This window comes from Oncorhynchus kisutch, linkage group LG1, assembly GCF_002021735.2.
Source record: "Oncorhynchus kisutch isolate 150728-3 linkage group LG1, Okis_V2, whole genome shotgun sequence".
NCBI lineage: Eukaryota > Metazoa > Chordata > Actinopteri > Salmoniformes > Salmonidae > Oncorhynchus > Oncorhynchus kisutch.
This window is the reverse complement of record NC_034174.2, coordinates 45,697,201-45,710,238: the sequence shown is the minus strand read 5'-3', so window position 1 is coordinate 45,710,238 and position 13,038 is coordinate 45,697,201. Positions and strand designations below refer to the sequence as shown.

Sequence of the window (13,038 nt, the reverse complement as noted above, 5' to 3'; positions counted from 1 at the left end):
TATTAACCAAATACTTATTTTCCACCATAATTTGCTAATAAAATCATTAAAAAACATACAATGTGATTTCTGGATTTTTTTTCTTCATTTTGTCTGTCATAGTTGAAGGATAGCGGGTACCTATGTCATGTGGGTACCTATGATGAAAATTACAGGCCTCTCTTATCTTTTTAAGTGGGAGAACTTGCACAATTGGTGGCTGACTAAATACTTTTTTGCCCCACTGTGTATATATATATATATATATGTATGTGTAAATAAAAAAACATTCCCCTCTCTTCCTGTTCCTGCTCTCCTCCCCCTCTCTCTCCTCTCTCCCCCTCTATGTTTAGGTAAAGCAGACTCTCTGCGTAGGCTACAGGATGAGGTCCTACTGAAGTCCCAGAGGCTGACCGGTCTAGACGGCAAACTGCGGGACCTCCTGGCTGACATGAGACAGAAGGTCAAGATCCTCTCCACCTGCCAGGGCTGAGAGGTAAAAGGGCAGAGGTCATCCTCAAATAGCCTCTTCATTGAGATAGAGGAGCGATGTTATTTATTTTGTCCCATTTTGTAGAATAAATCCCAATAAATATATTTTTTCACGAGGTGCGGTTTTGAACTTTATCCTACGACATCCCAGTGACATCATTAGGCCTGGGATTTCTGGGGCTGCAGCCCCAAACCTTTTGATGAATATAGAAATTGCAGGCTGTATGTCTGATATGAGTTCCCATACTGGCCTATCACTTACACGCTAGGCAGTATGCCATAGAGACTGTTACGGAGTCTAGTTGACAAGGCTATTGAACTTGACATTGGTGTCTGTCTTTATTCCTTTATCCAACAAATCATACTGAAACAGAGACTGTCATGATTTTAGCATTACTTTACTGAAAACTGTGTGTCACTAGCCCAAACCGTTCAAAAGATGTGATCCATTTTAACGGAGATATGTTTTTACAAAAAATGTACTATCGTGAATTAGCTGGAAGTATAAAGATAAATAAACCGTGTCCCTGCTGCTTCAAAACCAGGCTACTTGGGGATCGCTAATTAGATGATTTGTTGAATAACAAACAAGCTTGTTCAGTCACGATACCTTATTAGCTAACAACCTGGTAACTGGACAGGCACACATTTGGTTTAAGATGGCAGACGGAGAAAGAGATGGTGTACGTTTTATCCTAGTGGGGGGAGGGGGGAAAAATAAATAGAGGGTGTAAATAGGGTGTAGTCTTGAGTAGATTTGGACTATGCCATGTTGTCTTCAGGAGATTTTCTGTTTCATTTCTTTCCTTCACATTAGCTGATGTAAGATAGTGGAACAATTCCTATTCCTTATGATGTGCTATCCTATTATAGGATAATGAGTGTGTTTGTCAGCAAGAACAGTACTGTTATTCCTCATAAATCTTTTATTATTACACTTCTTCCCAATTTTGCTGGTGTAACTACTTATTTGAAATCTAATTTGCCTAAATTAGAAGAGACTTTCCATGTCATGTGGGTATATACGCTATGTCATGGTCATGTGGGTATACGCTATGTCATGGTCATGTGGTTATACGCTATGTCATGGTCATGTGGGTATATACGCTATGTCATGGTCATGTGGTTATACGCTATGTCATGGTCATGTGGGTATATGCTATGTCATGGTCATGTGGGTATATACGCTATGTTATGGTCATGTGGGTATACGCTATGTCATGGTCATGTGGTTATACGCTATGTCATGGTCATGTGGGTATACGCTATGTCATGGTCATGTGGGTATACGCTATGTCATGGTCATGTGGGTATACCCTATGTCATGGTCATGTGGGTATACGCTATGTCATGGTCATGTGGGTATACGCTATGTCATGGTCATGTGGGTATACGCCATGTCATGGTCATGTGGGTATACGCCATGTCATGGTCATGTGGTTATACGCTATGTCATGGTCATGTGGGTATACGCTATGTCATGGTCATGTGGGTATACGCTATGTCATGGTCATGTGGGTATACGCTATGTCATGGTCATGTGGGTATATACACTATGTCATGGTCATGTTGATTGTAAGTCATAAAAACAAGAATAGCCCATATTGAAATGCCTGTTACATCATTCTATGTATTTTAGTAGTGTACACAAGCTGCTAGGCAGTGATGGTAAGGGGACTCTCAATGGCTCATAAACGCAAACGATCTTGTCCATGTGATGTAAGATGACAAGAGTCGGCAACTAGTCAGCCCCACCACCTATAGATTCGTCTTGATTGTGGGGTGACTTGAAGAAATGAATTGTTATAGCATAAACATTTTCAAACCCCCTGCACTTGGGAAAAATACCCCCCCGCAGGAATTTCTTTCTTCAAGCTGTGTTTTAAAGGGATAGTTCACCCACTTTGTAGAAAAGGCTCTCATTTGCAATATACTTTTTAGGGAACTGTCCCTTTAATTGCACTTTTTTTTGTTAACTTTGCCTTTAACTGCAGACACTTCTGAGCCATCACAATGTATGTTAATATAGACTTTTGGGCACTGGATACCTCTATACGTCTCTATGCTTTTTATTGTTTGGATTTGTGTGTGTTTTGTATTGTTGGTATTGCTACACTGCTAGAGCTAGACATCTGCGATAACATCGGCAAAATATGTGTACACGGCCAATAACATTTGATTTGATTTTGCTCTGAGCGCACCTGCAACCAATTCCCTTATTAAATACCTGAGTTCCCTTTGTCTTTAGTTCAGTACCAAAGATCCCGTGCCTCTTGAAAATACTCTCCAGCGTTTATCCCTTTTCGTTTCTATTATCTGTGCATCCAATACCCAACGTGAGTAACCCGCAATATTGTTTCCATTTTACTTTCTTGTTTCATGTGTGAATGTATGAGCATTTAATGATGCGCTGTCATATCAGTAGTGGTAGACTGTTGAGTTGTTGCAGCATGTTGCATATGGACATTAATAATTCAGATATTTTGTATATCCTTCAAAGATTGATACTGACATGGAAATAATGGGTATGAAAATGATGTTCATGTTTATTCTTCATATAAAATTTCCTAACGCAAATGTTTAGCTTTCTATGTTGTGTTTATTATTTTTAGCACACAAGTCAATAATGAATTATGATTTATTGGAGAAAATAAACGGGAGCTGCAGCTCTCTAAACCGAAACCCCACATCTCTCCCCCCATCCTTGTCCTCTAACCAGGACACCTGTATCAGCTCCTTACAGTTAAGTCCTTTAGCAGACGCTCTTATCCAGATTGATTTACAGGAGCAATTAGGGTTCAGTGACTTAATCAAGGGCACATCAATAGTTCAAGGCTTCTTCGCTCACCCATGTCAACAACCGACATCAGAATAGGCAACCTGCCTTTAACATTGTTTTTATTACATTTTTGGCACAATTCTTTCATCTCTCAATGTTCAGATTTGATACATTTAGCTGTTGAAATTCAAAATGTTGTCCCTGGGAATGGATCCCCCCCTTATAGCTCAATGGGCTAAAGCCTACAATGTCCTCAAATCCTAGAAACTCCCCTGCTGCGACCTGCATTCCACCAATAGCTGTAGAGTAGCCTCGTTTGACCATCCTGATATCCGGAGCTGACACTCTGTCACAAGGATTCAGTGATGCTAACGCTTTTACGTTTGTTTTGTGCAAAGCCCCTCCGCTGCAATAGTTCAATCATAGGAGGCCCAGACTGGTGGAGGTGAAATGAAATGAGAGCGCAGTGGTCAGGATGGTGGATTAGGCTAGCCGAAGAGGAGAGATTTGTGAGGGTAGAAAAGTATAGAAGAGGACGATTTACATTTAAGTTTTTTTATTTAGAAACAAAACAAAGAAGCAAAGTATAGTGCTTGTGGTTTATAAGATAGCATCTCCAGTCAAACAGTTACAATGTCATCGACACTACAAGAGGAACTCTACAGCAGTTTATGGCATAAAAGTGGCACATGTGATCATCTCTGTACGTAAAGTGGTGTTATTATTACACAGGACCACTTTAAGTAGAGTAATAACCATCTTCTCTGACAGGGAATAATGTCAACCCTCCTCAACCCCAAAGTCATTGTTATGACATGAGCGTTAGGATTCAAACAATGGGTCAACGTCATTCAAACCTGTGGGCAAGATTTATAAGTCAAAATCCTTTACATTTAGGATTATAATAGAAACAAATAATTCACACAATACAAAAGCACATGGCGTCGATTTAACGCTTGACATCAATGACATCGCAAAGCACTTCCCCTTGAATAACTGTCATGCAGTATTCATAAACTCTACAATGAAATCATTATTTGACCAGGTTTTTATCCATACATTTTCTCCAGATCCACAGGACTCTGGTTTCTCCAGATCCATTAGTAGGAACAGATGTGAGTGAAAGAAGAACAGTTTAATTGAGTTCAGACAGCAACACAAAGTAGCCAAAGCCAATTAATGAGTTACAATCTAGCCGTCACAGCTATCATATCAGAAACAAATATTCAAAGAAATTACATTGTTTTCCATAGGTCAATAAACATTCATAGGTAATTATACATTGCAAATACAGTACGTCTTTGTATACTTCAAATGTACATTTTCTGTTGCGATATAAGTACAGAATGTACACTCTTCTAAACATCGACAGTGGCTTGGGTCAAAGAAATTAAAAGTTTACATTTGTGCGAGTGTAAATTTACTACGTTGTAGTTGGGTAGGAATCTCAGGTCTTCCTGTGTTCTCTGGATAAGGTTCGGGCCCTGGCCCTTGCTACGGGCCTCTGGGCATCTCAGAGGAGAGCTACAGAGTACTACTCCTGAACCAGCAGGAGGCAGCTGACACCTGTAGAGTGGCTCAAACTTCTTGACTGCAACACTGCAGAAACACTGTAGGGGCGTGGGGAGTGTAAATCCACATGAAGATTCATATAATTCATGTGAGTTTTCCAATCAACTCTCCGTTGATTGTGTACATGAGTGTATGCAAGCACATGTGCATTGTGTATTTGAGACCTATTTACCTTTAAGCCAATGAATTGATTCTTAGGTCAATCAATCACATCACAGAACACACCCCAGTCTGCATGGTGTGCCCATTCCTATTGGTCGCCCTGTCAATGGCATCACAGCTGAAACAGACAGCAAAAAGCAAAGCCTTAAGAACCACAGATTTTACACTTTGGACATAACTCAACCCCCCCCCCCCCCCTCAGAATGACATATATTCCCCTCCCCTCAGTCCACTTGGACGCACCTCTTAGCTGCCTCGAATGAGGAGCAATTCTCTGCGTTACATGTCTCCATAACGACCGGCGTGTTTCTGGGCTCGCTGTGACTGGCTCTCAGGCCCCGGCACTGCACCTCCGGAGGGGTCACTGGGATTGGGGGGTTGCCGTTGGTGTCCTTGGCGGTGATGTTGTTGACGCCCTGCTGAGTATTCTGGGAGTTGCAGGGGATAGGTGGGAGAGGGGCATCAGGGTCGGCTTGGGCCAACAGCAGCTTCTTCATGTGGTTGATGGCTGCCGTGGCGTTGAAGGCTTGCTGTAACAAACACACAGGAAGATTAGGATTTATACATTTTTTTATGAATAATCATGTTTTGAAGATAATAATAATAATAGTAACGTAAGTATGATAGCATATTGTATGTAGCCCTATGACATGTTGCTCACCCTCCATTTGGACTTGGCAAAGTTCTTCTGGATCTGCATGCTGACTGATTCATAGATGTCCTGATCCCTCGCTGTCTTCCCAATGATCCTGCAACAGGAAATGACATTGTTAGAGCCACCAGGAACAAAGAATAAACAAGAAATAGTGGGATCCCCAGACACTGATCTTAGATCGGTTTTCTATTTTCCCCCTGAGGGGAGGGTGGACTGATCCTGGATCTGTGTGTGACTCACCAGGGGTGTCTGAGGGCCTGTTCTGTGCTGAAGCGTTTCTTAGGGTGCTTCTGCATCATGTTCCGGATGAAGTCCTTCGCTATGGAAACGGAGACAGACAAACGTCAACAACTGACAGGGAACTTTCAGCATATATGTAGTAAAAGAAGTATTCTAGCACTGAGAGGACTTATGAATAACTTTACTATGTAGTTATGGTACTTGTTCTGTGTTAATACCCTTGTCGTAGGGGTGGTGGTATGTCTTACCTGACTCTGAGATGTTATCCCAGAAGGGCGAGTGGAAAGCGTAGTCGGCCCTCATGATCTTAGAGAAGAGACGTGTCTCGTTGTCCTCAAAGAACGGAGGGTAGCCGCACAGCCTGTTAAACGCAGAGGGAACACGGTTATCACAGAGTTATCACAATAACTTTCCCCAAACGTTATATAGAAATACCATCTCACAATGCAGTCATCCTAATACGATGAAGAGGTTGAGAAGAGGTGCTGGCGGATATAGATCTAGAAGTCCTAGATAGGTACTCACAGGATGTATGTGATGACTCCTATGGACCAGCAGTCCACTGCCTTGCTGTAGGGTTTCTGGGCCAGAACTTCAGGGGCTGTAGAAGTTCAAATATGCACAGGATTAGATAAAATCAAATCAAATCAAATTTATTTGTCACATACACATGGTTAGCAGATGTTAATGCGAGTGTAGCGAAATGCTTGTGCTTCTAGTTCCGACAATGCAGTAATAACGAACAAGTGATCTAACTAACAATTCCCCAAAAAACTACTGTCTTATACACAGTGTAAGAGGATAAAGAATATGTACATAAAGATATATGAATGAGTGATGGTACAGAGCAGCATAGGCAAGATACAGTAGATGATATCGAGTACAGTATATACATATGAGATGAGTATGAGATGAGATACCATGCTAGTCTTTTCTATCTGTGCAATAAAGCTTTACACTATTTCAATGACCAAACAACTAACACACGGTTGGCGCACGCACACACACACCAACATATCCTGGCGTGCCGCAGGCCGTGGACATCACTCCGTGGTCGGACATCTTGGACAGGCCGAAGTCACTGATCATGATCTTGGAGTTCTCATCTGAGTTGAAGTATAGTAGGTTCTCTGGCTGCACACACAGAGGGAACGAGAATCAAAAAGCGTCAGAGAAACTATTCTCCCAACATAGTATATAATAGTGTTGTGTGTGTGTAAAATATGTCTGGAATATTGTATTTGTTTCAATGTATTTTATTTAACCTTCATTTAACTAGGCAAGTCAGTTAAGAACAAAATCTTATTTACAATGACAGCCTACACCGGCCAAACCCAAACCAGGACGACGCTGGGCCAATTGTGCGCCGCCCTATGGGACTCCCAATCACAGCCGGATGTGATACAGCCTGGATATTACACGTGTGTGTGTGTTTACATTGACTGTGTGTGTGTGTGTGTAACATACCTTGAGGTCCCTGTGCACTATGCTGTTCTCGTGAAGGTAGTTGACAGCCTCCAGCACTTGGTGAACCAGACAGCTGGCATCCTTCTCTGTGTACACCCCCCGATCTATGATACGGTCAAACAGTTCCCCACCAGACACCCTAGGAAAGAAACACACACACACACATCAGAATCTCCACAACAATATTTTCAGCATCAGCCTTTAGTCTTCATTAGACTCTCCTAAAACAGCAACATTTCTCTGTATGTTCATACATGCATTTAGTATATGTAGAGATAACGGTGCCCACTCACAGCTGCATGACAAGGTAGTAGTGTGTCCGAGTTTCATAGAAGTCTTCCAAACCAACCACATTGTCGTGCCTTATCCTGAGAGGAAGAGGAAGAGATTTGTGATGTTGTTCATTCAGGTGTGAGTGAGAGTGTGTGTTTGTGTACTTACTTCTTCAGCACAGTGATCTCGTTCTCTAGCTTGCTACAGCTGAGGTGTTTTTTCTTCAGACACTTCAGGGCATAGAGGTTTCCAGTCTTCTTTTCTCTCACCAGATACACCTCGGAGAACGAACCCCTACGCACACAGACAGAAAAACGGTTATAAGGCTATGCCCACTATCCGATGGGTTTGAGCTCTATCGTCAATGAACCTCTTCGGGTTCCATAAACTTGCAGATTTCTGACCTTAACTACAGTTAACAATTCTAGTCTCTAATCCAGGGGTGTCAAACTCCTTCGGCGGGGGGCTGAGTGTCTGCTGGTTTTTGCTATTCTATTCAATGTGTCTCCAATTAAGACCTAGACAACCAGGTGAGGGGAGTTCCTAACTAATTTCATGACCGTAAGTGCAAAGGAGGAGCGAAAACCCGCAGACACACAGACACTCGAAGGAAAGAGTTAGACACCTGTGCTCTAATCAAATGAAATACCGCTCAAATTAAACCAAACAGCTCGAAAACAACCCTGAAAAATGAACCTCATTCCACAGATATTTGGATAGGTGTAACCAAGATGGCGGAAGCGCTCATACACTCTTTGGAAGGCTACAGTGCTGTAGGTGGAGTCACCACCACCAAGCCTCACTCTCCTGGCTCATAGCTGCACACGGCTAGGAACAAGACGAATGAGTGAGAAAAAAAACATCAGAATTGGGCTGCCGGTCTAAACAGGGCTATAGAAGCTTCAGGTATGGCCTGTGCTCCTGAGGCCTGTGAGTAGCAGCAGGGCAAAACAGGAGGATGAATACTCAAGCCTTTTCCATTACCCAGCCTGAAGCTCAGGACAGGGGGCCCAGAGAAGAGACCCCTGAGATGATTGATTGATTGATTGATTACTTGATTTAATTGATTGGATAATTAAAAGTAGTAGCCTGCTCCAGCTGCAGACAACGTTACATACCACAGAAATTCTCAAGAACTAAAACACAATGAATCCCGGAGGCTTATTTCCATCGTCCATTGTGTCTGCTTGTCTCTGTCCGATCTTGCACAGTCAACCCTGGATGAACCCTGAGAAGACCGTTGGGGGGGGGGGAGCCAAGTGTTCATGTGTGGGAGGGAGCCAAGATTATCCTAAACCTCATAAAATGGATCCGATCTCCCATCTGCTGACTGCCCTGTTTGAGGGAGACCAAGGTGTGGGTAATCCTCTTGTTTGGCAGACAACCATATTCCAACACCTGTGATACTGATGCAATAAGTGCGCCCTGTGCCCAAAGACATCACTGTCTGGTAGAGACAGACATACAGATGGAGACACAATGTCCACCAGGCCTGGGTTCCAATACCGCAGTATTTGTTTTCTTTCAAATACTTTGATTGTGCTTCCCACTTCGCTTCCTCCCTCTCATCTGGCACTCCTGGCAGACTCGGTCAAACACTCAAAGTATTTTGAAAGAAAAGCATACTATTTGAACCCAGGTCCGATGAACACACACATATACAGATACTCAATGTAGCACACAAACTCACGCACCCCAGCAGGCACACAGTCGCACTCATTCCCTCACACCTCACCTCGTGCAAATGCACACTGTCAACACACAATGCCAGGCCCTTAATCCTTTAATTGAGCAGTGATAGGCTGTGCCCGCTCTGTAATGACATCATTGCTCACCTGCCAAGCTCACACTTTTCTCAACCTCAGCCTCTCTCATGTATTATGCTGTAAGCTGCTTGAGGAGAGGGTTGAGGAGGTGAGGAGGAGGCTCAGACAACAGGTAGGCCAGGGACAACAGACAGACCCCTCTCACTCTGCAGATATCAGCGTTGTGTGGGCAGTAAAACATTTCTATTGGATTTCACAAAGAACAACTCCTTTCATAAAGCTCTCATATACTGTGCATAGACCTACTGTGCATAGACCTACTGTGCATAGACCTACTGTGCATAGACCCACTGTGCATAGACCCACTGTGCATAGACCCACTGTGCATAGACCCACTGTGCATAGACCCACTGTGCATAGACCCACTGTGCATAGACCCACTGTGCATAGACCCACTGTGCATAGACCCACTGTGCATAGACCCACTGTGCATAGACCCACTGTGCATAGACCCACTGTGCATAGACCTACTGTGGATAGACCTACTGTGGATAGACCCACTGTGCATAGACCCACTGTGCATAGACCTACAAAACACACATACACCCACACATGCACACAACCACACTCTAGCACACATGTGCTCAGACCCACATGCTCACACTCACATGTGAACACTCTCAGGCTCACACACACATGATCATAAATGTACGTACACATGAACACACGTATACACATTGGTCAACCAATTTTCCAAAATGTGCCATGTCCTGTCCCCTTTTGGATACTGTTGCTACTTCGTTTAAACTCAAAACTTTCCAAGAAAGGTTCAATCTTTAAGGTGAGAGAGACTATATTGTGTTCCCTTGATAAACATGACCTGCCCTGACCTGGGTCCTGATAATCTGATAATCTGGGTAGAACATTCCAGGATTATAGTGCCAAACTAGGATCCTTCTCTGGGCACAGGTAAAGTAGATATCCTGGAGATGCACTTAATCCTGTAATAATGGCTCTTTAGTCGGAGATAAGAAGCTGACAAGAGCTGCTACTCAGCAACAAAGGCCCAGTGAAAACAACCAAGCACAAAATGGCTGCCATCGGATGAAGCGAGTTATCTTCAAAAGTAAAAGTGCTTTGAATTACACCTCCAGGCAGTCATTTAAACGGACAAAGTACTTACGATCCCAGCGCTTTTTTGAATTCGAACACATCTCTGATATTGTTGATGACTTTCTTCCAACTGCAGGCTATTTCTTTGCGACCCATGGTGGCTCTGTCGTCACAGCCGGCACCTGGAACAGCGACAGAAAAGCAGTTTTACTCTGCAGAACACTGGACTGTCTTACATGTATGTACATTCCTTTTCAAAAGACAACCCTCACCACACATAAAGAATCCCAACATGACCAAACACTTGGTCATGAGTTTCTCATATGGTGGGTGGGTTTCTCATATGGTGGGTGGGGACCAACCCACTGGTAGGTCACAACCATTTCCTCTTGGGTCATGTTTTAGGACTAATATGGCTAGACACATAATTTGGATACAAGAACGTTTGAGAGGCTTCAAGTAGCTCACAAAGCAACAACAACAACAAAATTGGGCGACCACAGCTTTGGTGGAGATCTCGGTTAACTACTGCCATCTTGTAAGCTCCCCATTTTACTTATAGAAAAGCTTGCATGTTCAGTATGAGGTCATTAATTATTGGCCTAAGCTCGTTTGTACCCATCACTTACAGAAGGCCCAAAGAGGTGTAGGATTAGTGCTGTAATGCCTATTGATGGTTACTCTTTCCACCCTCTCCCTCCCCTCGCTCTCTCTCTCTCCTTCCTGTGCCAATTCAGCATGCAGATTACTGCTGATTCCCTGACAAACCCCCAAAACTGGGTTGATTTATTATACTGACCTTCACAAGAGGCCATTGTTGTGCCTCAAAACTCTCTCCAAGTTGGTTCTGCTTCTTTTTTTAAACCAATCAGCATCTGAATTTTAAAAAGAAGTACCCCAAACCCCCCTGAGTGATCTCACAATGTCATAGATAGAGCATAGAATATAATTAAGCAATAGGACAAGAGGGGGTGTTGTATATGGCCAATATACCATGGCTAAGGGCTGTCTTATGCACAACACAACGCGACGCAGATACAGACATTAGCCGTGGTATATTGGCCATATACCACAAACACCCGAAGTGCCTTATGGCTATTATCAACTGGTTACCAACGTAATTAGAATCAGTATTTTTTGGGTCATACTTGTGGTAATCGATCTGATGTACCATGGCTTTCAGCTATTCAGCATTCAGGGCTCGAACCACCCGGTTTATAACGATGATTATAAACTGGATGGTTCGAGCCCTGAAAGCTGATTGGCTGACAGCCATTGTATGTCAGACCATATACCACGGGTATGACAAAACATTTATTTTTACTGCTCTAATTACGTTGGTAACCAGTTTATTATAGCAATAAGGCACGTCGGGGGTTTGTGGTATATGGCCAATATACCATGGCTAAGGGCTGCTTCCAGGTACTCTGCATTGCGTTGTGCGTAAGAACAGTGCATAAGAACTCTTATCCATGGTATATTGGCCATATACCACACCCCTTCATGGCTTATTGCTAAATTAAATACTAATGTTAGTGGATACCTCAGCCAAAATACATAAAACGTGTTGATAGAATATGGTAGACTTCCAATTGGGGTAATGCATACATTGTGTTGTCATGTGTCCATTCAATAAGGATTTCTTGTAAGCTTTGTCCAGTTTAAAATGATTGAATCGATAAAACAACGTATTTTCCAGGTCATTCCTAACGTCCAGTAGCACCGTGGGAAAAATCCGGGTGATTCATCCGATAGCACACATGATTCAAACGGTCCTCAGAACTGTGCGTAAAATGTTCCCGACTGCTGGATAGTTTAGGTGGAAATGTCGAAGATCATGACCATATTAAACTACAGTCAATTGTTCATTACTTGAAGCCAGAGATGGCGCAGCATATCAATTATATAACATGCTCTATTTTTTAAGAAATTGAAAAAAATAAATAATAATTTTTTAATAATGTAGCTTAAACTAAGCACAGAAAAACACTGACACAGTACACACTTAGATCTAAATAACTAAATAGAAACGTGAATGGGCATTTTTTTCTTACCTTATCTACAGAGAAGGAGCAAGAGTGCACTTGTTAAGGTATCTCGATAGACCTACTAGTTTCTTCACTGCAGACATGGAGACCGCGGAGCGTCCAGGGGCGTGGTCTGCCCTCCCCATCATTAATCAGACTAGCAAAAGCAAAAGAGTCCCACTTTTAATATTGTAAAAAATATTTATGACTTTGTATTATTATTATGATTTAGAACACTATTTTCTTACATCATTTAAGCTAGAAACGTCATTCAAACTTTAAAACGTGCAGACTGGTCAGGAATAGTGTGCTTGTATTAAACTTTTAATAAAATGTCTACCTTTTTGAACTATTAAGCTTTTTAATCTCCTGAAAAAACGCTCAACCATTTTCATGGGATTTCTTTAACATTCTAAAAGGTCCCATTGTTAAGCCGATGTTACACTGGAGGCAATTTATGGGTTGCTCAGTGTGTCACCACCCAGAAATAGCCTGCAACTTAGTTGCATTGCA

General features: G+C 42.5%; 2 protein-coding genes across 2 annotated transcripts in view; one reads left to right on the top strand and one right to left on the bottom strand.

Moving 5' to 3' along the window:
- LOC109869658 (laminin subunit beta-3-like) overlaps positions 1-3,048 on the top strand; it is a 30,009-nt gene extending 26,961 nt beyond the window's left edge. The window contains exon 22 of the mRNA XM_031834061.1: positions 333-3,048. Coding sequence (XP_031689921.1) covers positions 333-472 — 140 coding nt within the window. The 3' untranslated portion in view covers positions 473-3,048. The remainder of the gene's footprint in view (positions 1-332) is intronic.
- Positions 3,049-3,789: 741 nt separating this feature from the next.
- LOC109869759 (calcium/calmodulin-dependent protein kinase type 1D-like) lies at positions 3,790-12,670 on the bottom strand. The gene is made up of 14 exons (XM_020460047.2): positions 12,553-12,670; positions 11,298-11,373; positions 10,569-10,680; positions 7,788-7,913; positions 7,640-7,714; positions 7,347-7,485; positions 6,890-7,013; positions 6,405-6,480; positions 6,128-6,240; positions 5,880-5,958; positions 5,646-5,733; positions 5,228-5,514; positions 4,995-5,102; positions 3,790-4,860 (listed from the first exon to the last, which is right to left on the bottom strand). The coding sequence occupies exons 2-13, from the start codon at positions 11,311-11,313 to the stop codon at positions 5,030-5,032; spliced, it is 1,308 nt and encodes a 435-aa protein (XP_020315636.2). The 5' UTR covers positions 11,314-11,373; positions 12,553-12,670; the 3' UTR covers positions 3,790-4,860; positions 4,995-5,029.
- Between the last annotated feature and the right edge of the window lie 368 nt (positions 12,671-13,038).